This window comes from Nesoenas mayeri (assembly GCF_963082525.1).
Source record: "Nesoenas mayeri genome assembly, chromosome: 6".
Lineage (NCBI taxonomy): Eukaryota > Metazoa > Chordata > Aves > Columbiformes > Columbidae > Nesoenas > Nesoenas mayeri.
In genome coordinates, this window is record NC_137545.1 from 34,070,188 (window position 1) to 34,092,227 (window position 22,040).

Below are 22,040 nucleotides of genomic sequence, written 5' to 3' on the forward strand. Positions count from 1 at the left end.
GTACGCTTACCCTCCTGATGCCACTGCTCTCCCATTGCTGTGTTATCTCTAAACCAGGGCTAAACACAGGGCTGAGCATCACAACCAGCCACCCCCATCCCAAATCTCCTGCAGATGTTTCTCATGGTGCAACAAGGAGCAAATGCCGAGAGCTTGGGCTGTACCCTGCTCCCCACACCAACTCCTGCCAAGTCTTGCCAAGGTCACACACACACAAGTTTTATTTCCCAAACAAAAAGTTTTACAGGAGATGAGAGAGAGGGAAGAGCAATGGGTAAGATATCGACATCATGCAACTGGTTTACTGGGTATGTAACGGAGGATACTTCTCCCTCATGTTGGAAGGAAAGGTCAAATTATTCCATAAACTTGGATTTCTTAGGAGTAGATGAGCCTGACAGCTGACATGCTGGCCGAGCATTAATTAAGAAAGGTTTTGGATGCTTAAAGGTAGCAAAGATAACTCATGAAAGCAGGTTAAGGAATTAACAATACATGTACAAAATTAATAATTCAATTTTCAACAGGCAACTTTGTTAATGTAGTATCTTAATCTGTGGAAACTTCTCCTCCCTGTCAGTAATCCAAATCCTCGTGCCAGCTGGAGGTGGGAGGTGAGCAAAGTCGGTTCCTTTTTTCCTCCAGCCACTACAATCTATTTCCACGAGACATGTGGCTGCAATAACTTGCATTTTCTCATTAGCAGGCAGGATGTTGTTTATGGCTGCACAGGGTGATGGTGAGAAATTAAAAGAAAAAAAAAGATCCATCAAAGCTGTCTCATGCCTCAAAGACAACATTAATGATGCTTGGACAATAGATTAAACCGGAAAATTAAATCAGAGCTCCAAACGCAAGACATACCCATTTAAAGTCTCAGAATATATCTAACCACAGACCTTTGAAGCTGCCACAGAAAAGTCCTATAGATAATCAAAAGTTTCCTACTACATCTGCATTCATTGTGTTGCCCGAACATGGATGGAAACACACAGATGGAAAAGGTCTCCTGCTGCTGGGCTTTTTAGAACTGCCAGTGATCTGCACTAGGAACAAGTCCCAGGCGAGATTTAAAGGGAACAAGCTCAGCACAGCACACTGACCTCAGGACCCCACGATGTCCGCAGAAGGTGCGGCTTCTGGAGAAATAGAAGGGGGGGTTTGTGTAGGCTGTATGTTTGCACAAGACCAGAGCTGAGCTCCTTCAACTGGAATTCATGCCCACCACGGCACAGGGCCTGGCTGCAAAGCTCCCACCAAACTGCTTGGGGAAAATGTTGGTCCCTAGCCAAGGGGTTTTTCACCAAGATTGTGCTCCTCATAGAAATGTTAAGTAAAACAAAAGGAGTGGGTAAAATATTCCTCTCACCCTGAGGAGATCTGCAGACCTTCTCCAACCCGTACTTTGCAGCAGCAGAATCAAATATATCTGTCACTCTTGGCAAAAGTTGCCCCACCGATTCTTAAAATCACCTGTGAAGTGGACTCTAGCATCTTTTGATGGTTTACTCTCATATTTTCCTGGTTTTATCATTTAAGTTTCCCGTGCTGTCCAGCCAAAATCACCCTGTTTGAAGCTCACGATGTGATTTCTTTCCTGATCCACAAGCTATTTGCATTTTTAATAGCATTCTTTCACCTACTGGAAACAGTCCCCATTCTGCACTGCAACAGTCAACCATTTGTGCTGTCTATAAAATTTCACATTTGCCTTAATCAAACCACAAATTGTCCTTTTCACACAACTTCCCCAGCTTGTGCAAGTTCCTATGGAAGTCTGACCCTCTCACCCAGGCGGCTGCGAGCCCTTTCCAGCTGGGGGCCATCTGCAAATTAAATCTACGTATTCTTCTTTACATAATCCAAGCGGTTAAGGAAAATACTAAATAATACCAAACCAAAACCAGACGCTTGCAGAACCTCACTAGGCACGGCGTCCTGCTTTGAGAATGAACCATCTCCAAACAGGATCTTCCAACCAAGTTTTGAGCTATATAATCCAACCATGACCTGATCCAGGCACTTTGGGTGCCTTATGTTGCCTTTCTCATACAAAAGGACGAGTATACAACCAGACTACATTTTCCGTGATATTGTTTTGGCCATACCACGGCCAAAGAGAGACCATGAAACCCATGAGTCCAACATCTGACCCGCACCTGTGTGCATCTGGCCCCTATTAATCTGAAGAAGACAAACAATCCCTTGTGCTCCACCCATTCGTCTGCTGTTCCCTTTCCCACTTTATTCCCCAAAGTGTAAATCCTGGGTGGAAGAGACAAAGCCCAAAACCATGGTAGATGTCACTGGAACCACACAAAAAAGACAGATGTGGATTTGTTGAAAGTGCCACAGGATGCACCTACAACTCTCTCCCACTTCTGCTTCCTTTCCTCATGGCTCTGGCGGGCGAGAGGAAGCCCGGCCATTCCACATTTCCCCTTTGTACAGAACCAAGAGCTTTCTTCTCTAATTAAACAAAAGTTCATCCAAATGTTACTTGTCACTGCAACCTCATCTCTCAGTCAATCACCCTGTCATGAAGCAAATCTCACATCCCTTTTGACAGGTTTTACTACCAGGATTCGCAACACCCATCAAATTAAGCAAGCTACCAGCACGCGACCGCGGGGCTGAGAACAACTCGCTGTGAGCATCTCCTGGCCGCCCTCGCGCCTGCCACCGGAGCGAGTCATCTGCGACCTTTCTGCTGTCGTATTAATGGGACTAATTGTGGCTGACAGGGCAATTGGACTGAAAATCATCCAAAACAAAACAGGAATCAGCAACTGAGACCAATCGGTTAAACCAACAGAGAACTCAGTCGGTTGTTCAGAGAGTCAATTATCCACATCCCATTGAAAGGGCACTTCAAAAGGACGAGCTTCGGAAGGAGGAGGGAAGGAAACGCAATAGGGTCTATATTTGGCTCTCTGATCTCCAAACAAGGCAAGATCATTTTATCAATTATTTTTTTGTGTGTGTGTTAGAGGATCTTTTCCTCCAGTTTACTGCTGGGTACATGAGACCTAAGCCAGATTCCTCCCTCCTCACTCATTACAAAATGTTTGTTTGACAAATTTTGCTCTCAATTAATTTATGCAACCTCACAGCTTCTAAATCCTGCCTTTAATGATCCTGCTCTCGGTTGGCTTGCAGAGAGCTGGAGCTGAAGTGCTATAAACAATCTTCCCAGTGTCATGCTAGAAGGAAAATAATCTGGTTCCTTCTCTGTGCCGTGTCAGCCTTATGGGAAATGCACAATAAAGAGTGGTAACAATTTATTTTCATCATTAGATACTCAATAAGGAGCAGGCAAATAATGGTTTTCTCAAGTGGCTGAGCTGAAGTAAATAAACAACAGGGAAAAAATTGACTTAGAGCAACATTTGAATTATTCCTGTGATTTTTTTTTTTTTTTTTTTTTTTTTTTTTACAAATTCAGTCCTTCCAGTTTCCCTTATTAAAATGATGTAATAAACAATAAAAACCACCTAGCAAGTTTCAAATGGAAGAGTTTTCAGGATGAGCATCCTCCATTCACAAGTGCAGGGGGACCACAGCGGGCTGCACATCAGCCTGATGCAGGAGGAAGAAGAGGAGGAAGATGGCCAGGATTCTCTTGTCCCACTGGCCACCACAGATGCATGGGAGGAGGCACCAGCCCTGGCCGCCACCGCTGCATCCCCCCCTCCACCTCAACTGGTTTCCATATTTAAGCTTTTCTTGCACTTTATCCCACCTCTCATCCCATGGAAGAGGATGAAAGCAGCCAAGGTTGTTTTCAGCACTTGGGATCCACCTTAGCAAGGTGACCCCTCCGTGAAGCCCAGGGTTTCGGAGAGGGACTTGAGGTGTTTGGAGAAGGGGGCGTGAGGTGAAACCGTGGTTATGTGGGGTCAGGCCATTATACAACGGCACAGAGGATGACGGTGCTGCCAAGTTCCAGGCAACCTGGAGTTCATTACAGATTAGTCAAGTCTTGGCCAAATTCAATAAGCCTGTTCGCAAGCTTAAGGTTAAGTAAACCCTGGCATCGAGGCAGGGGCTAAATAATGCAAAAATGGAAAACCACCTTAAGAAACAGCTCCCAGAAGACAGTCACGTATTGCACTCTGCTTGTGATTAGAGATTTTAATTACGAAGGTGGATGCTGAAGCCTTGAATTGGTGAGATTTTTTTTTCTTTTCCTAAATAAGTAAGCCCACACGTTCCTGCCTGGAAGGTACTTGCTGAGATTTGCTTTCAGAGGAACAGCTGGAAGTGTTTGTCTTGCAGCACATTTCCCAGGTCTGACCCTAGTGTTTTCAGGATCCTGTGCAATGTAAGACACGGAGAGCCAAAGAGTAATTACATATCCTTGGCATAATTATCTCCTCCCTCTCTCTTTGCCATTTCTTCTTCCATTTCTAAACCCTCTGGCATAAGCTCCAAAATCCAGTCATTCCCCTTGGACAACAGTTCAAGTGCACGCCCAGAGCGAGGTCCTGGTGCAGGTGTTGGAGATACCCAGGCAGATCAGTATGAAGAAAACAGGAATGGTCACAGCCTGGTCCCACAGCTGCATCCTCACCTGAACACACACCTCTGAAGTAAGATAACGTTTCACTCCTCACCAGCCACACGCTTGCATTTTCCTCCTCCAAACTCTTAGCCAAGGGCAAGGTACAAGCCCAGGAATTCTGAGCTGTTAACTCTCCAGTAGGCAAGTCAAGCCCTGTCAGGTTGGTAAATCTCAGAAGTTATGGTCTATCAAATGACAGTTGGGGGGTGGGGGAGGGAGGGTAAACCAAATTAACTTCTACCCAGATTGAATTCTCTACAGCACATAAGGAGTGAAATTCTCCCACCAAAAGCCCAATACTACTTCTTCCCCTGCCTGCAGATGTTTATCCATGGATGGTATGGTGGTCACCAAACTCACCAAAACATACTTACTACCCATCACCTACCACACAAGAAAAGCATCTTCACTTGCCAAGGCAAAGTCAGGCATGCCTGGCTTTAATGAAGCAATATTTTTATGCCAAACCACCATCAGCAATAGGTTTTTCAGCATTTTGGTGTGCAATTGCAGAAACACAGGACTAACCCTCCACATAGAGACTATGGATGTGAAGAGATGGATGCAAAGCCATGAATGTCATCCAAACCCCATGATCTTCATAAATTCATTTTCCCCCCATGCTATGCAAACACTGAAATTTAATTTGAGGCAACAAGCAGCACAGGATCCTCTGACACAACAGCTCTGAAGGATGCTCTGCACTGACATAGCCATGCTCCAAATGGTGCTGGGCTTCCCCAGCAAACGGGGTACTCAGACAGGATGTACAAAGACATGGGTCCAGCTGACTGCAACCACAGCCCAGCAACAACACGTAGAACACCCAAGGAAGGTCACTGAAAATGATGCACCTCTCCAGCAGTCTGGCATCACCAAAGAGGTATGAAAAGGGCACTGGGGTCATGAATAATGCTTGTATCGCTTTTCCCAACACAACAAAAAAAATCAAAGTGGTGCAGTCGCAAACCCCATCCCTGAGCATCCCTCTGTGCACACACTTGGCTTCCTGTGTTTGGGCTTGTTTAACACCGACATCAACAATCACATTTCCAATGCTGTTGCAAGGCCAGGGTGCTTCTGCAGCCCTGCCTTTGCAACCACCCAGCACCAGCTCCCGAGGTCCTCCCAGTATTTCTTCCCAAGCCAGTCCCACACAACCACCTCTGCCCCCAGGCACTGCCTGACAGCTTGGGACAGGGCAGGCAGAGATGTGTGAGAAAACATGGAAAGGTTGGCAAGGAAAACAGTGAGAAGAAAGCAGCACTGGAGGTCGATGGACAGTGTGGTGGTTTTTCTGTGCTACCAGTCCACTTGCTCAACTTGCTGTGGGCTGAGTCTGGGCCTGTGAGATGCATGAACAGATTCTCACCAGAAAGTCCCAGTCCTCTAAGAGACAAGGAACTGATGAGTCATGAAAGCAAAGTGCAGTAAGAGGCAGAGCTGTGCTGGCAGGTACAGAGAATAAACACAACCTTCGCTGAACTTGTACAGGTATACAAAACTGTTTCAACATCTCCCAGGACATCTCCTGCTTCGCCTTGGGATATACAAGCTCTGGCTGGAAGGCTGGGAAGAAACAGAAGGAAAAGAGAAGAGCCGCAGGGGAGCAGAGCTGGAGGAGGATGGGACAGACCGAGCAGATTGATTTTTCTGTCTCCTGGACTCATCCACCCAGGGAACTGCATTCACCAAACTCAGGTTGCCCTTTTCTGCAGCCTCAGTGCCACGCGTGTGCCATGTGAGTCATCATGGATCAGCAAACAGCACATCTGCCCTGTGCCCGACTTGCGGGCAGCAGCACTGCTCTGTAGCTGGAGATGGGCTACATGCAGCCCAGCTCAGACAGAGAAAAGCAAACACACAACTTCTGAGACCTGTCCCTGAAGATTCACCCTCTATAGGTCACAAATGATGGGTTCATCTGTGTTCTCAGGGTCACATCTTACCTGCTGGCAGCTCCCACAGCCTCAGAATTTCTGCTGTGGGAGTCTTAAACTAGGCGAAGGAAAAAATAGAGAGGAATTTTTGTGTGGAATACAGTCAGGTCAATGATTATGCAGTGATAAAAACGCAGCTATTATGCAGCGAACACAAAGGCATGTGGCCACGCTGACAGATCAGGGCAGAAAGACTGCAGAGCATCTGCCTGAGCTGCTGGGACACTGAGATGGGGGATGCGGGAGCTCCCAGGTCCTGCTCTACCCCACCCCAACCCATGCAGCTGCTGGCAGCCCTAAGCACAAAGTCCTGGGAAGAAGAGGAGGTAAGAACGGGAAGGGACCAAATTCTCTCTGTAATTTCATCCTGAAATCCCAGATAAACACATTTACTATCAAAAGAGCTCAGAGCAACTGCAGACCCCGAGCCACAGGCAGCAGGAGTGATTGCTGCCTCCTCACGTGGCAGGAGGGTGTCAGCTTAAAATTAAGCCCTGGGTGCCATAGCCCACATCTCCCCACCGCAAGCAGCATCTTCAAAAACACCAAAATGAAGTTGAGCAGCAGCAAGAGGGGTGGGGACAGGAGCCCGTTGCTGCTTTTCCAGTGGTGGTGCACAAATAACCGCCTATTCTATCGCTAGCACCAGGAGATGGTTTCATACGTTGGGACAAACAACATGCTTACGTTTCAAATTCGTCAGAGCTGCATGTAGCAAAAACCAGATAGCTTTTAGTGAAAAAACAATTTGGCAAGACGGCAGCAGGGGGGAGGAGGATCAGAGCAATTTCAAAGAAAGAAGGAAAGGAGTTCCCTTGCCCAAGACTTTCTCCGCACGCATAATAAGCCCAGCAAACCCAAAATGAGAGATTATGTAAAGTCTGTAATTGAAGGAGTGAAAGTCACAGTTAAAACAATCTAAAAAGGCCAAGCCCTGAGAAAGGCAACTTGAATCCCTTATCTTTCGATGGAAAAGAATGTGCTCCCTGAGATTAATGACGTGTTTACCCGAAAGGAAATCGCCGCCCTTCTGAAGCAGCAAGTGTTTGTTCCTCCCAACCCCTGTTTTCTGCTCCAGAGCTGATCTCCCAAACCTCCTGTTTAAAGTCAACACACAATACGGCTTCCTGCTGCTGACGGGCTCCGAGGGATCCCACCATTAACCCTCTCCCGAAAAACACCCTCCACCGCACCTGTCCGTCCCGGCTACCACCGGTGGGGATGAAAACGGGGTGTTTAGATCACACTTGGAGCACCAGCATGGAGACAGGCATCGCGCCGATGGCTGCCAGCAACCTTGCTGCAGGGCGATGAATCACCCCCGTGCATGAATATTTCTCAGCTGAGCAGACAAATCAGCAAGCGTGGAGACTGACAGCGCTGTCGAGGAGAAGCAATCGCTGGCTATTTTCCCATCTCGCTCTTCTCCCAAGTCTCCGGACATAGCAGGCAACCTCTTCTCAAGCTGCTGGGGGTTTCGGCAGCACGTCCTGCAGCCTGGTGCTCTCGGAAAGAGGTTTAACACCAACCAGCGCGATGGTCTGCAGTGTTACAGGAGGCATGGAGGAGCAAAGGATTCGTGCTCTGAAAATCCTCGAGTGAGCAAGAAAACCTACAGCAGAAGTGCTGGGGGGGTGATCTGTTTGAAGAAACCTGAAAAAAAAACGCTCAGGGACCATCAGTCCTTTGTATATGTGACAAACCCAAGAATCCACATCCTCCCCCTCTGCCCAGCTCATCAGGCTTGGGGATGCTGAGATGGGGACTCAAGCCTCAGGCGTGGTGACAGTCAGTAAATGCACTCACACCCCACACCAATCTCCTCACGGTTCAAAGACCTCGGAGCATCCCGACCATCAGGTCGCAAGCATCCTCCTCCTCCTAAAGCCAACTGATCTGCAATAAGGGGTTCTGGCCAACAGTTAAAAATAGGGCACATGGCAGAAAATACAAAGGGAGCTGCTTAAATTGGACTCCAAAATTCACAGTTAGCTAACGGGGCAAATTTCATTTGCAGGATGCTGTCACCCCTCTCAGATCATGAAGCAACCTATGCTCCCTCAAGCCCTCCCCAGCCACATCACATCTCCTGCGGGACTGGACTGGGTGGGAGGAAACACTAAATTCTGCCCAACTCCCCATGCGCCTGCTCTATCTCCACCTCGGCTTCCCAAGAGGGTGGAAAAGTGGAAAACCACCAGAGTACACAAGAGCACACAAAGGCAGCTCCCCATCCCAAAAGCACAGCACCTCGGTACTGCTTAAATAAAAGCAAACTCAGAAACGTGCCCGTGGGACTAGCTAGCAGAGCTATTTGGCACTTGTTCTGTCTCTGCAGGTTGGTGAGGTTTAATTATTTTTTGCAAAAAAGCCAAAAAAATGTATATTTTCTGCAAGTGGAAAATCTGAAATTTTGGTTAGGAGAAAAAAGGAAGATATTTTAACATGTGTGTTTCACCTCTATAAAGTCCACTCATGTTTTATATTATTTAATGCTAAGCACCAGACTTGCCATAATATATAAAATCCTTCCATTACTATTTATTTTTTTGATGTGGTATCTACTACCTGGCTTGTTCAGTGCTATTCAAACCAGCCAGCGGAAATGGTTTTATTCATTACAAAGAGGACAAGAAGTAAAACATTCCTTTCTTCATCTTTTTTCTAGGAAAATAGTTTGCAGCAAAGGGATATTATTATTATTAATTATGGAGTAGTATTTCTTGGAAGTCCTGCCTAGAGTCCCTGGTTGTGGGAGGTTCTGCAGAACTTCTCTGATGCAAAACCCCAGCTCTGAGAAATCAGAATTTAGGCTGAGTCAAGGCACAACAATTGGAGGAAAATGAATAGCATTTGAGTGGTAGTGACAATGACACACATCCTTTGGGCCCACTGGAGTGACCTCCTTTCTAACTCAGAGATACTCCATGTACTGCTTGGGACACATCCCAATCCACGTCCACCAAATCCCCATCTTTCAAAAGAAAGCAGTTAACCAAAATTATCCACCAGACGCTGCCATGGTCTACAGAGTCTTCTGCCATACTCATCACTGGATCATCCCATTATTCCAGGTTATGGATGTATTATCCAGATGACAATGTTTTTTTCAAATTAAAACTACTCCATTCAGTGATTTGATTCTGTGTCCAAAATGAGAGTTTGATTATTTTTCAGGAGGTTTTCATTATCTTCTATACCACACACAGCTACAGCTTTGACTTTAGAATGCAAATCAAACTGGAAATCAAACAGTGTTTGATTTTGGAAAGGTTGAGCAAAGTGTTGTCACCTAAAAGAATTTTGGTTTTGTTTGTTTGAAACTATTAATTTAATTCAGTTTAAATCAGAGAATACATTTTCCCTACCAAAATCACATTTTTCAATGAATGTATTTCCCCTTTGAGTAGAACCAGCAAGAATCACCAAACCATCACCCAGGCCACTGAAGGTATAACCAGGCTAAAATCTCTTACCTATAGCCAAAAAAGGCCCAAAATTGTTAACACAAGCCAGCAGAGAAGATGATGCACAGCAGATAAGGACCCAAGCCCCATGCAAAGTTCTCTCTTTAGTCTAGGGGAGGAATGCAAACTAGAAACAAAGCGGCTGCAGAAAGAATCTAATATCTAGAAATCATCTTCATAAATTAAGTACCTGAATAAGGAAAGCTGATTGAGGGCACAGCTGAAGTGTGACTGGAGTTAAACACCAGGGGAATGAAAAAAAAAGAGGATTTAAAATATCGCCACCATTTAAAAGCAATTATGTAGTGGCACCAAAAAAAAAAAAAAAAGGAAAAAAAAATCAATGCAATTAAATAAAGCTGTCCAGTTTAAACAAAGCAACGGGGAGAGATGGAGAGATTATGGGATGACATATATCTTCCTCGAGCCAGTCAGTTTTATTAGGTCTCTAGCATTAAACAAGTCGCTGCTGAATGGGAGGGTTTTATGGGGGGAGCGGGTGGGGAAAGCCCCTAGGAAGGCAGTGCCTAGCCAGGGACAGAGCCAGCCGAGGTATTCCAGGATTTATTTACAAGCTCTAGGAAGACGAGCTTAGCATTGCCTTGCAGGGCAACAGTGAAGAAATTACAGGTTAAACCAACCGCATACAAAATCTTGTACATAAATCAGGAGCAGTATTATCTAATAAGCAAGTTTAAACCTGCAACAGCTTCAGCAAACCCTCTGCTGCTCCAGGGATGGATCCAGCCCAGCCCAGCCCTGGTGGGACCATGCAGCAGCATGTTTTAGGGTGTCAAATGAGATCAGGACCCTCCTCCTCCTCAGCAGCATGTGGCAGGGGGCAGCTCGCTCCCAGCCCCACGTGGCCACTTGGACAGTGCAGCCTGGAGAAAGGGAGACTGAAGGGGAGCATACAAGGTTTTCCAAGCAAGGTGCTTTAACACAGAAAGGAAGGACATCGGCTAGTCTCCAAGTCCTAGAGAGACCCAAAGCCAACCCAAAGGTTTTGGCTGCAGGAATGAGCCTGAGATAGTTGTGACCAGTGCAGAGTCTCCAAGTATGCAGCAGAGGATCCATCACTGGAAATTTTGAAGAGCAGGTTACATGCAGATGGCATCCCCAGCACAGCCCAGTGGGTGCAGGAGGGCAGGACCCTGAGCCTTCCTCCCCTCCTCCTCACCCACCTCCTGGGAGATGCCTCAAGGTGGCAGCCTCAGCAAAGCAGGGCACAGAGAAGCAGCCCCAGCCTCCACTGAGCTGCAGCTGTACCAACACCCCGAGCATCCACCAGCAAGCAGGACCACAGCTCCTCAACAAACCCTGACCACCGGGTGTCCTCCAGCAAGGAAACACCATGAAAACCTACCTACAAAGAGTAGAACTATCACAGCAGAATTACATCTCAACCTGATTTTTTTTTTTCTAAATAAACTGCTTTAAATACGTACTTCAGAGAGCCTGGACAGAGTGGTGTAGCTTTCCTCTCACTATCTAAATAAGGCCCCTAACAATGTTATCACTTTTGAAAACACATCTGTCCCACAGCTCCTAGCCCAGACAATTGGCAGGTAACCAGTTAATAAATGTCTTCGCCAGACTGTTGAATAGGCTGGCCCAGGCTCAAGAGTGATGTCAGGGCCATTCAATGTGCTATAATTGGAAAAACCTGGGGAAAGCAATTCCGTGTTTTTTAATAAATAAAGAGCATATTAGCAGCCTCCTGCTTTTATTCACCATGGTGTCTACCTTGTTCAGTAGCAAAGTGGGATTTTTTTTCTGCTGCCGCTCACTCAATGATTTTTACGTGGAATTCGATGCCAGTTTCCAGATGTGTCTCAGGCCAGGAAGTCAGCAATCAGCCTGGATAAAGCCTCTGGGATTAGCTGCAGATCATCTTCTGACACACACATCCTTCCTGCACCCTCTCTTATGAAATTGGAGCACACCCCTCATGCCCAAAAATAAAACAAAACAACCCAGAGCCAAACAAAAGCCCCCAATTACAATGCTTTGATCACTTTCATATCAAATATGTGAGTATATATTTAATTAATTCAACACATCAAAGCCCCTGAGGCACCATTTGAGGGATCTTTACAATACCAGAGTGTTTATATACATAAATCACTTTAACAATTTTGCAGGTTCCCTGTCTGCTGGAACAGCCCCTGGCAAAGATCATCTCCCACAGCTCCTCACCAGTGGTACCCAGGGGAGAGCATCAGCTCCCCAGCTCAGCCACAGAACACCCGAGGGGGATGAATCCTCCAAAGAACTCACCCTCGGAGGGAAAAGTGGAGAGGATGAGGAGGAGAGGATGAGGAGGAGAGGATGAGGAGGAGAGGATGAGGAGGAGAGGATGAGGAGGAGAGGATGAGGAGGAGAGGATGAGGAGGAGAGGATGAGGAAGAGAGGATGAGGAGGAGAGGATGAGGAAGAGAGGATGAGGAGGAGAGGATGATAAATGAGTTTTCTGGGCTCTGCGTGAGCAACTTTGGAAAGCTAAAACCCAAGTGAGTGACATGAAGGATGTGGTTTGCATGGAAAATAATCCCAAGCAGAAGCACTGTGACAGCAAGATGCCTTTCAAACCTCCTCGCATCCCTGAGAAAGGAACTACTGGGTCTCCCAGGTGGGAGGAGAAGGGCTCAGCCCCACACCGCCAGGCTCCATGCTTGCCTCAGCCACACAGTACCGTGTGCTGCAGGACTGGCGAGTCCCAGGCCAACCAGACCCAATTATTGAAATTAATGAATTCCCAACAGATTTATTTATTTTCCCCAGGCATTTAAGAAGCTGCTGTCAGGCCCGTTCTGCGTGTTGCAATTCTTTTCATCTCCCCAACAAAGCACAACCAAATTAACACCAGCCATCCCCAAATAACCCCCACCCCGATCCGCTCCCGCAGCCGCTTGGCTTCAACAGGGCACCTGAGAGCCACTGCCAAAACAGGAAAGCAGGCGCCTAATTGAAAGGGAGTATTTGGGAGTCACCCTACACAAAAATTAGCAGAGATATGCTAGAAAAATAAAAGAGTGGGCATTAACAGCGGGCTTATCTTCTTTTTCCGTGACTCTAATGTTCGGGACGTGAAAAGGCCAAAAAGTTTCACATACCATTCTGAGGAGCTGGTCACGGAGAGGAGCATCCTCTCCTTCACGTTCACTGCTCCTCCCAAAATGACTCAGGCTGATTTTGAGGTATGGACCTCTAGAATTAAAACACAAATGTACGCAAGCCACAAAACCCCTGCACTGCTACTGTGCAAACCTGTAGCAAGTTCTGGGTCTTGGTTAGGGACTGAGAAGTCGAGTGCTGCCCAATTTCAATTCACCTGTGTTAAGTTTGGTAAAAAAAGTAAGCTGGGCCTAAGGAGAAAGAGAATACAGATGTTTTCCATCCCCAGGAAAGAGCACAGGGAAAAATCCCCAGGAAAGAGCACATGTTTCTGCAGATGGGACTGAATTTTAAGGCTAGTGGCCAGAGACAGCTCAATGAGGCTGGATTTCAGACGGCATAGGGAGCCCCTCTCCTCAATACCCACCCCTGGCCAAGATCCCAGCTTGGGACTGTGACACATTCCCAGGGGAAGCGTCGGCCAGAGCCAAGGGGAGGATTTAGGATTAACTCCAAAAAACTCAGCCAGTCCCACTCCACCCTGCGGGAAGGAGCAAAAGCCCTCAGGGCCAGGCAGAGGGATGCTGCAGCCTGGCAGGGAGCAGGCAGGTCTGCCTGCGGTCTCAGCAGCATCTGGACAAACAACCCAGAGCATCCTCTGTTCGCTGGAGCTGCTCAGCTCCTCCAGCCCCAGCTCCAGGCTGCAAGAGCCTGGATGGCTCTCAGAGCACGAGCAACCATTGGCAATTGGGAGGAAAAAAAAATATAAAAGGAGCAAAAGCAGCGGGGAGCCCTGCTGAGAAGCCCCCTTTTGTGTAAACACGCTCCATCCTCAGGCTAAAAATAAAGGCAAACCACAGGAAGGGAGTGAGTGCTTGGACAATATCCGATGTGGTGTGTGCCTGGGTGTGCGCTGAGGGAACGGGGAGAAGAGCTGGGGACTCCACCCAGCCCAACCGCACAAAGGCAGCCGTTTCAGGCCTTCAAGATGGACAGGCATTCCTGGAGATTATTTCAATCCAAATAACTGCTGCTTGGCAGATGTGCAGTCCTTTGGTATGTGTGCAGCACTTGGAAATGCAAAGTGATGGAAAAGGCTGCCATTGCAGGAGTGAGAATGGCAGGGTGACCACACAAGGCCCATTTTACAGGTTCAGAGACCAAGACCTGAGTCTGTGAACTGAAACGCCATAAACCTGTCATTAAACAAGGATAGAACTAGACGCCAGCTGAAATCTTTCCAGCTCATAGGTCCATCCTCAAAAATTACCTCTCCCTGCATGCTGCCCTTTGCATTTCAGTCACGGCTGCATCCAAAGAACCAAACCCAAAACAACCGCAGGCAGGTGAAGGCTGCCGAGAGGTGACCGCTTGACTGTTCACTCAAAAGGGTCCCAAATGCTACCCCAAGTGCTGGGCTCAGATGCACTGCACCCCACCATTGCCATCAGCCACCTCCCGAGGATGGAGTTTCACCCACACCTGCACATCCCGCCCACAGCCTCCTCGCAGAAGGGATGCTTTCCTGATGGGTGCAATTGTGCCCAAGAGACGAGCATCCATCCACGCCGTGCAGAAAGCGTGCAAGACAGAGTGAGGAGGCTTCTTGAAGCCCAGCTCTCACGGTTGGTGCTGACACACCACTCAGAGGCCTTCTGGGGAAGTGCAGGACTTGTGAGGAATTAAGCACTTAGCCTGGCTTGGAACAGTTTTCTCACACGGAGGCGGTCTGTAAAAGCAGAGAAACCCACAGGTCTCCCCAGCCAGTCTCATGGCTGCACGGGCAGCACTGCTCTGGGATACTGGCATTTGGAGCTTAGATCTCGCCACCATCAGCCCAACATTCTTCCATACACTGAAAATCCTCTCTTTAGCCAGCCACAGCTAAACTGCAGCATCTGCAATGCTCAACAGCCTCATTTCCCTTCCTTTCTCTATTTTCAGTGAGAAGAAAATGACATAGTGCTCAGCAGTGGAGGAAATCAAAGACAACTACATTGACCTCAACTTGGGCTTGCTTCCTGCTGACGTTTGTATTCCTCTAATTCTCTCCTCCTGATCCCATGTTTACTTTCCTACCATCAGGTCTTACCCTGAGTATTCATCTTCTCTCTACTATTAGAAAGGTCTCTAGGTCCACATTAAAATTCTCCTCTGAGCACAACCAAAACACTATCTCCCCCCCAGCCCCATTTCCTTTAGAAAACAACTTCCTATGAAATGCAGCTGTTTGGAGCAGGTCAGTTGCTTTCTCTGCAGGACACATCACAGGGACCACAACCGTCCTCGCTTCGTTCTCATTTACAAGTGTCTGCTGGGAATTTTACCAGCTTTCCTTTGGGGCATTTTTTACTCATCACAGGGACCACAACCGTCCTCGCTTCGTTCTCATTTACAAGTGTCTGCTGGGAATTTTACCAGCTTTCCTTTGGGGCATTTTTTACTTAAGTATAAAAAGCAAATGCCTTTCCACAAGGCTCTCTGAGAGGGAAGAAGTTGCTGGGGCAGCAGCTCCTGCGCCCACCCCGGTGTCCCTGCACACCATCCCAGCAGCATAAAACCCCAGTAGAGTGAAAGGCAGCCGCTCCATAGGCACTGTGAACTCCTATGAGATTCACCTCTCGCTGCCCCACTCGGCAGCTGAATCCTGACTGTAAATCAAAAGTCAAGATCTTTCCTTTAAACAGACTTTAACAGGCCCCTTGCAACCCCCGAAGCTGCTGCTGGACACAGGGGAAGCCAAGAAAAAGGTGACACCTTCTGTTTACTCAGCTAATTACACTTCGTTATTGCTGAAAGTGGCGGTGCAGCCCGCATGGACCCCATCCACAACAACTCCCCACGTCTTGAGATGTGTTTCCCTGCAAACACCTCTCATGGATGAGGATGGAGGAAGGGGAAAAGGGGCTCAGGGTGCAAGCAGGGCTGCAGGTGGGAGCCCCAAACCTCTGCCTTGCCCTAGCTGGAGCAGCTGCTGTAGGCTGAAGTCAGGCTGGGGAAGCAAATCCAGCAGTGTGCAGCTGGGGACACAGCCCACCATTGCCAGGGTCTGAGTGACCCCAAGGGTCTCTGACAAGAACAGCTCCTTAATCCACAGTCACAATTCTTCCTTCTTTTGGACACGACGCTCAGTGTTAGACAGCAGAAGGCTACAAAGAGCGATTGCTAATGCAGCCGCTCTCTGTTGCTAGAAAACCTCCGGGTTTATACAAGTATAGCAAGTGCACACCCTGAGACCTGTTCCTGTGGTTAAACACCTAAATTAATACGGCATTTTCAGTCATGCTCTGGAAATCCTTATTCCTTGCAAAGTTACAAGTTGCCTCTAAAAGCTCTAAAAGGACAGGGGACATGTCTGGGAGCACTGAACTCCACCTCTGCCCAGATGTGTAACTTCACGAATACACTGAAGGAGAAAGCTCTGGAGGATTAACACCTCCTGACCCCCAGTTTTACCTGGATCAAGATGTGTAAAGGACCCGATGACAAAGTCAAGTGTCGAGACAGCCAGGAGGAAGAGCAGCAGGAGCTGGAGCCTGATGATCCACTTCACCCCGGCCAGGTTGATCCCCAGTAGGCCCAGCAGGACAGCCAGGGAGATCCCGCGCACCGCCCAGATGTTGCTGAGGCTCAGGACATCTGCGATGGACTCCGCGAATCCAGTGATGTACATGGCACCTGCAACACACTGAAGGACAGAGCTCTGTGAGAAGAAGAGGTTCCCATCCACAGCCTCCATGCCAGGCTGGGAGGCCTCTGTTCAGACAGATGTTTGCTGTCACAACACAGTCTTTAATGTCACTCTGGCCTACAGGGACTGAACCTTACTGCTGTAAGACAGCATGCTGCCAGGGCAGCACACCTACTGCCCAGGCTAACAGAGAAGGCTGGGCACTAGCCCAGTAACTTTCCACTGGCTTTAAAATTAACCCTCTATTAATGCTACAGGAGAAACCACACTGGCTTCTACAAGGGATAAAAGGATGAGTCAACCTCTATGTTTCTTCCCTTCTCCTGTTTCTCTGTTCAACACCTGCTTGAAGAACAGCAGTTTGCTTCCCCCTTCACTGCCTCCCAGGGGTTATTTTTAACTCAGTGTTTAGTTTGGATGTAAAGTCTGAGGTTTCACCAGCTCCCCATCTCGCTGCTGGAACAGAGCCTGCACTTTGGAGGAGTGCACATTGTGCAAGCCATGCCTCCCGCACTGCCGGGACAGCTGTCTGTTTGTCTTGCTGCAGAGCAGGACACACGCTGTGCCCTAGGTGGCTGAGAGTCTGCAGGACAGGACATCTGCAACACAGGTTCAGGCCTCAAACCCCACCGCAGGGCAATCCTAAATACCAGAACATTTCCCTCCAGAGGTTCCCACCAGCTGACATCTCAACAACAACCTTCTCCAGTGCACAGCATCCCTGGCAAAACAGGTCTGAGCGCATGGCTGCACACTGACATGGGTGGTGTGACCTCGGGTCCTGCCACCCCACTGTCCCCGTGCACAGACAAGGGATGTGCAACACAGCTCCCACATGATGGGAAGGGAGAAAACCTCCACCCAAGCCAGCAAGACTCAGAGCAGCCCCCTCCCTCGCTGCAGAACTCTCTTGGACTGACCCAGCACTGCTCCACTGAGAGTGTTCAGGGCGACCTGACCCATAACCAGGAGCTGTGGGTTCAAGTGTGGTTTTCAGCAAGCAAGGTGTGTGGGACTCACCTATTCAGACTAGGACACCTACAACTCGAAGATCCTGGAGAAGGATTCATCTCTAGAGATAGACACTTAGCACAGATTGGGTAAACTAAAATGCTGAAAGTCTCTCCTTTTTCTCACTGGTAGCTCCACTATGAACATCTCCACCAGAGAAGCCTCAGACTCTGCAAGGAAGTCCCCAGGTAAGAAGAAGTATTCTTGTTTACTTGTGTTCAGCATGGCCTACACCACCACTGAGTGGACCATGCATGTCCTACACAGGTGTTCTTTCTGGAAAATGGGTTCCTCCTGAGCTGGCAGAGGACAACACCCCACACCGGCACAGCTCCTCTTGGGGCATCCACAAAAGCTGCACTTCTGACCTGAAGCCAAAAAAACTGCAAACAGAATCCAACTCTGATAAATGCATTAAAACCAGGTGCAGTTCTTGCCTCTCACATGAGGAAAAGCCCTGTGGACAGACAGCAGTATCACCTAACCCCACCTGACCCATGTCAGCTTTTGAAGAAATTTTCTTAACTAAATAAGCTTTCTTTCCTTCCATGCCAAGGACAGCAATGTGCAAGGACACTCTGAAGGGAGCAGAGCAGAGTAAGACACTGACATAGTCTCAGCAACGCAAGCCACGTTGAAGCCTTTCCTCTGATGAACCATGAGCACCAGCAGAACAGAGGAGCTGGGTGCCCACAAACCCCTCACTGCTCTGCACAGAGCCATGGCCAAGCAGCACTGCAACACGAACTACCAGTCTTGAAATGAGAACTGAGTTCTAGGCTGAAATTTGAAGAAATCAGTCCCTTACAAGGCTTTGTAACTGCTGGGTGAGGAACATAATCAATTTTCAACACACAGACAACTGCTGCCACTGTCTTCACTTTTCAGATTTCAGGGCTGGACACTGGAAAACCTCTGCTTGCACAGATAGGTCTTACTGCAAACCACTATAGGAAAGGAGACTGCGGAGAAAGGCACCAAACCCCAGCCTCGTGGTTAGAGCTGCAGTGACCAAACACGTCAGTCTCATAAGACCTGGTAGATGTGTGCTGGATGGTTTAGGACAATCTGATTAAGCCTCTCATATGGAACATCCCAGGAGGACTGCAAAGTCCATCTGGGTCTCAGCTCACCTTGACTGATGCAGCACAGAGAATTTTTACAGTGAGGGTGGTAAAACAACTGGCCCAGGTTGCCCAGAGAGGTGGCTCATGCCCCATCCCTGGAAACAAATACTTAAGGCCAGGCTGAACGGAGCGCTGAGCAACCTGATCTAGTTGAAGATGTCCCTGCTCATGGCAGGGGGTTGGACCAGATGACCTTTGAAGATCTCTTTCAACCCAAACTATTTTATGACTCTATGATCTCTGCAGCAGCCCCAGGGCACTGAGCCACCTCCCATCTCCCAAGGCATCAGCAGCATGTGGCCAGTCATGCCCCACTCACCCCAGTCAGACCAGGCGATAGGGAACACCCCCATTGCTGGCCGGACTCACTTCGTGAGGGAGGTTACAGTGCTCCATGAGCATCTCTAGCAGGGGAGCAGCCTGCAGCTGGTGCAAAGCACGTCAGGCAGAAAGCACGGCCAAAGAGAAGGGAAAGGCATCAACTTTCGGGAGCAGACAAAGTGATCCTGAACAAGCTGCCAGCTCCCACCCCACAGCCCCCTGCACACAGGGGGTGCCTGGGCCAGGGCTGCAGCAGCCATGGCTTTTACAGCCCCCAGGATGGGCTGCAGCCTGATTGCTTTCCCAGCCGGGGTCTGCTCGGAGAGCCAGAGTGGAAAATATGACAGGAAGGATTCTCATGTGTGGCCCATTTCCATATCTTGGCTTGTAACTGCGTTCAGTTTGTGTTTTATGGACACTTGTTTTTAATCTGGAGTGAAAGGACAAGAGGGGGTTATTTTTGGTTTGGGGCTTTTTAAGGGTTTTTGGAGATTGCTGCAAGCCAGTCAGTTAAAAACAAACCTCAATATAAATGCTTCTCTGCTCACCACATTTTATACCGTTCATAATATCTTTATAGGGGGAGGGGGTTAAGTTACTGTGAGTTTAAGAGATTACTTTCCATTCTTTATATTTAGTACTTATGTATTTCAGTGCTCCGCCACCATGACGGCTCCTTTCAGAAAACCCAGAACTGTGACTTTTGGATCTCCAGAAGACACTCAGCTGTGGCCCTCACCGCTGCCCAGCTCTCCTCCCACACCAGCTCCACTCCTGTGGCTCCTGCAGAGAAGCAGCCAAGGCTTGCCTGGTCCTGAGGGCACCAGGAACACACCAAGACCAACCTGCCAGCCAACAGCCGCCCACTGGGCTTTAGGTGGCCACCCTGGACTCTCCCCCTTTGCTTTAAATCAAATCTCTCACCAGCAAGGACATGTCCTGGCACTGGTGGTAATTTGGGATGGGAGGGCAGGTCCTGCATGTTCAAACACCCAGTTCCTCCACCACTGTGACCCATGCCAGGTGGTGTATTGCCCTGCACAGGCTTGCTTGTGGGGAGCAGAGTGGGGCTGAATGGTCCCTGCGCTGCTCTTCCTTGCTGGAGCATTACTGGGATTGTACTTGTGCCAGGAAAGCACAAGATTAATACCATCATTGCAAAGTTTCTAAATTTTCTTTAAGTAACTTTTTGTTGTTGTTGTTTTGGGTTTTTTTTTTTTGTTACCTGGCCAAAAATATAAAGGAGGCCAATGGTCCCCCCTACTTGACCTCCAAGGACAGTAGAAATCATAGAGTAGACTCCTCCATTTCCGATGCTGCACTTCTCACACACCCCAATTCCAGATAAGACTGTCACCAGGGCAACCAGGATGACAAAGGACACCAGAAACATGCCCATTACAATGCCCGTGTTTCCCTGGAATGAAAAAGAAAGAGAACACCCATAAGTAAAGTTCAACTCACACCATGAAGATTAGTCAAGAAAGATAAAGGATCTATCTGCTCCTAGTCACATCAATGAAACTGGAGTCACCACAGATCAAAATAAAAATCACACACCCCTACTTACCTAATTAATGTAACTGACCCCTACTTACCTAATTAATGTAACCGATTGCCAGATTTACAGATCAAATTAACACCCCTCTGAAGAAGATCTGACTCATCCTGGGGCTGGACAGACCTTTGCATGATCAGGTTCTGCTCTGCCACCAGGCTCTTGCATTAATCACTCATTTTGTCCTCTGGTTCAAAAAGAAGGAGGTCAAACAATGATTCAGCCACCATGGGCAGGGGATCACCACCTATTTGCATGTTTTAGAACAACATGCTTAAAAAAAAAAGCCACTGTCATAACGAAAAAATAGTTTCAAAATAGAACCTTTGGGAGTTGCAACAACTGATTTATTAACAGCATCAAGCTTGCATTTTAATTTTTCAGAACATATATCTTTAAAAGCTCTGATACTCCCAAACAATGAGACCCCAAAGAACAAAAGCCCAAAAGCAACATGGTGTGGAAGATTAATAACAGTCTCACAAACCAGGACATGCTGGCCCTTCTCTGCAGGACATAAGCCAAGGGGCAGGTGGCATTCGCTCTCCTGGTCCTCAGGAAAGCTTTGGCCAGAGGATTCACCCCACTGAACAACCAACCATCCTGCTTGAAGTGGAGGGAGAGCCCTGGGAGCAGCTGCTGCACCAGCCATTGTCCCACCGCAGGGTGAGGAGCAAAAGCCTCTGAACAAACCCAGCAGGTCCCTGGTTAGCAAAATCACCCCTATTTTGGGGGTTCAGTTTGCCATTTGGGTCAGATTTTCAGAAAGAGAAGTCACTTAGTATCCCCAAAAGCATTCAAGCATTTCTTCCGAGCTCAGGACCTCCCAACCCTCTTGCACATGGCTGTGATTTATTTTCCAGGGTCAAAAGCTTTCCCTTGTGCTCCAGCCCACCTTCTCCTGCTGACAAATCGCTCAGCCCCGTGTACAGCAATTCCAACTGCTCGATCAGAAATCTCCTCCAGTGCCCAGTGCTTCATTAGCATCTGGCTTCCCTTTCCCTGCCTTTACTCATATTGCAGCCCATCTCCACGTCCCTCCTTTCCAACCTTGCTCCCGCAATGCTCATTTCTGAGGTCATGCAAGCCTTGATGGGGTTTGCTTATCGCCAGCACTAAAAGGCTGCTTCTCAGCTTCGGGGTTGGTTGAAATCCCAGATTTTTAATTTTTCTTGGTGAAAAAACAGAAACATATCCAGGATGTTGCTATCATCATAAAATCCTATTTTGGTTCAGCATCCCGC

General features: G+C 48.0%; 1 protein-coding gene across 1 annotated transcript in view; it reads right to left on the reverse strand.

Annotated features, from left to right (window-relative positions):
• SLC12A8 (solute carrier family 12 member 8) overlaps nucleotides 1-22,040 on the reverse strand; it is a gene marked incomplete at both ends in the record, with an annotated part of 48,102 nt that overhangs the window by 23,482 nt on the left and 2,580 nt on the right. The window contains 2 exon segments of the mRNA XM_080347022.1: nucleotides 16,545-16,776; nucleotides 20,464-20,655. Coding sequence (XP_080203148.1) covers nucleotides 16,545-16,776; nucleotides 20,464-20,655 — 424 coding nt within the window.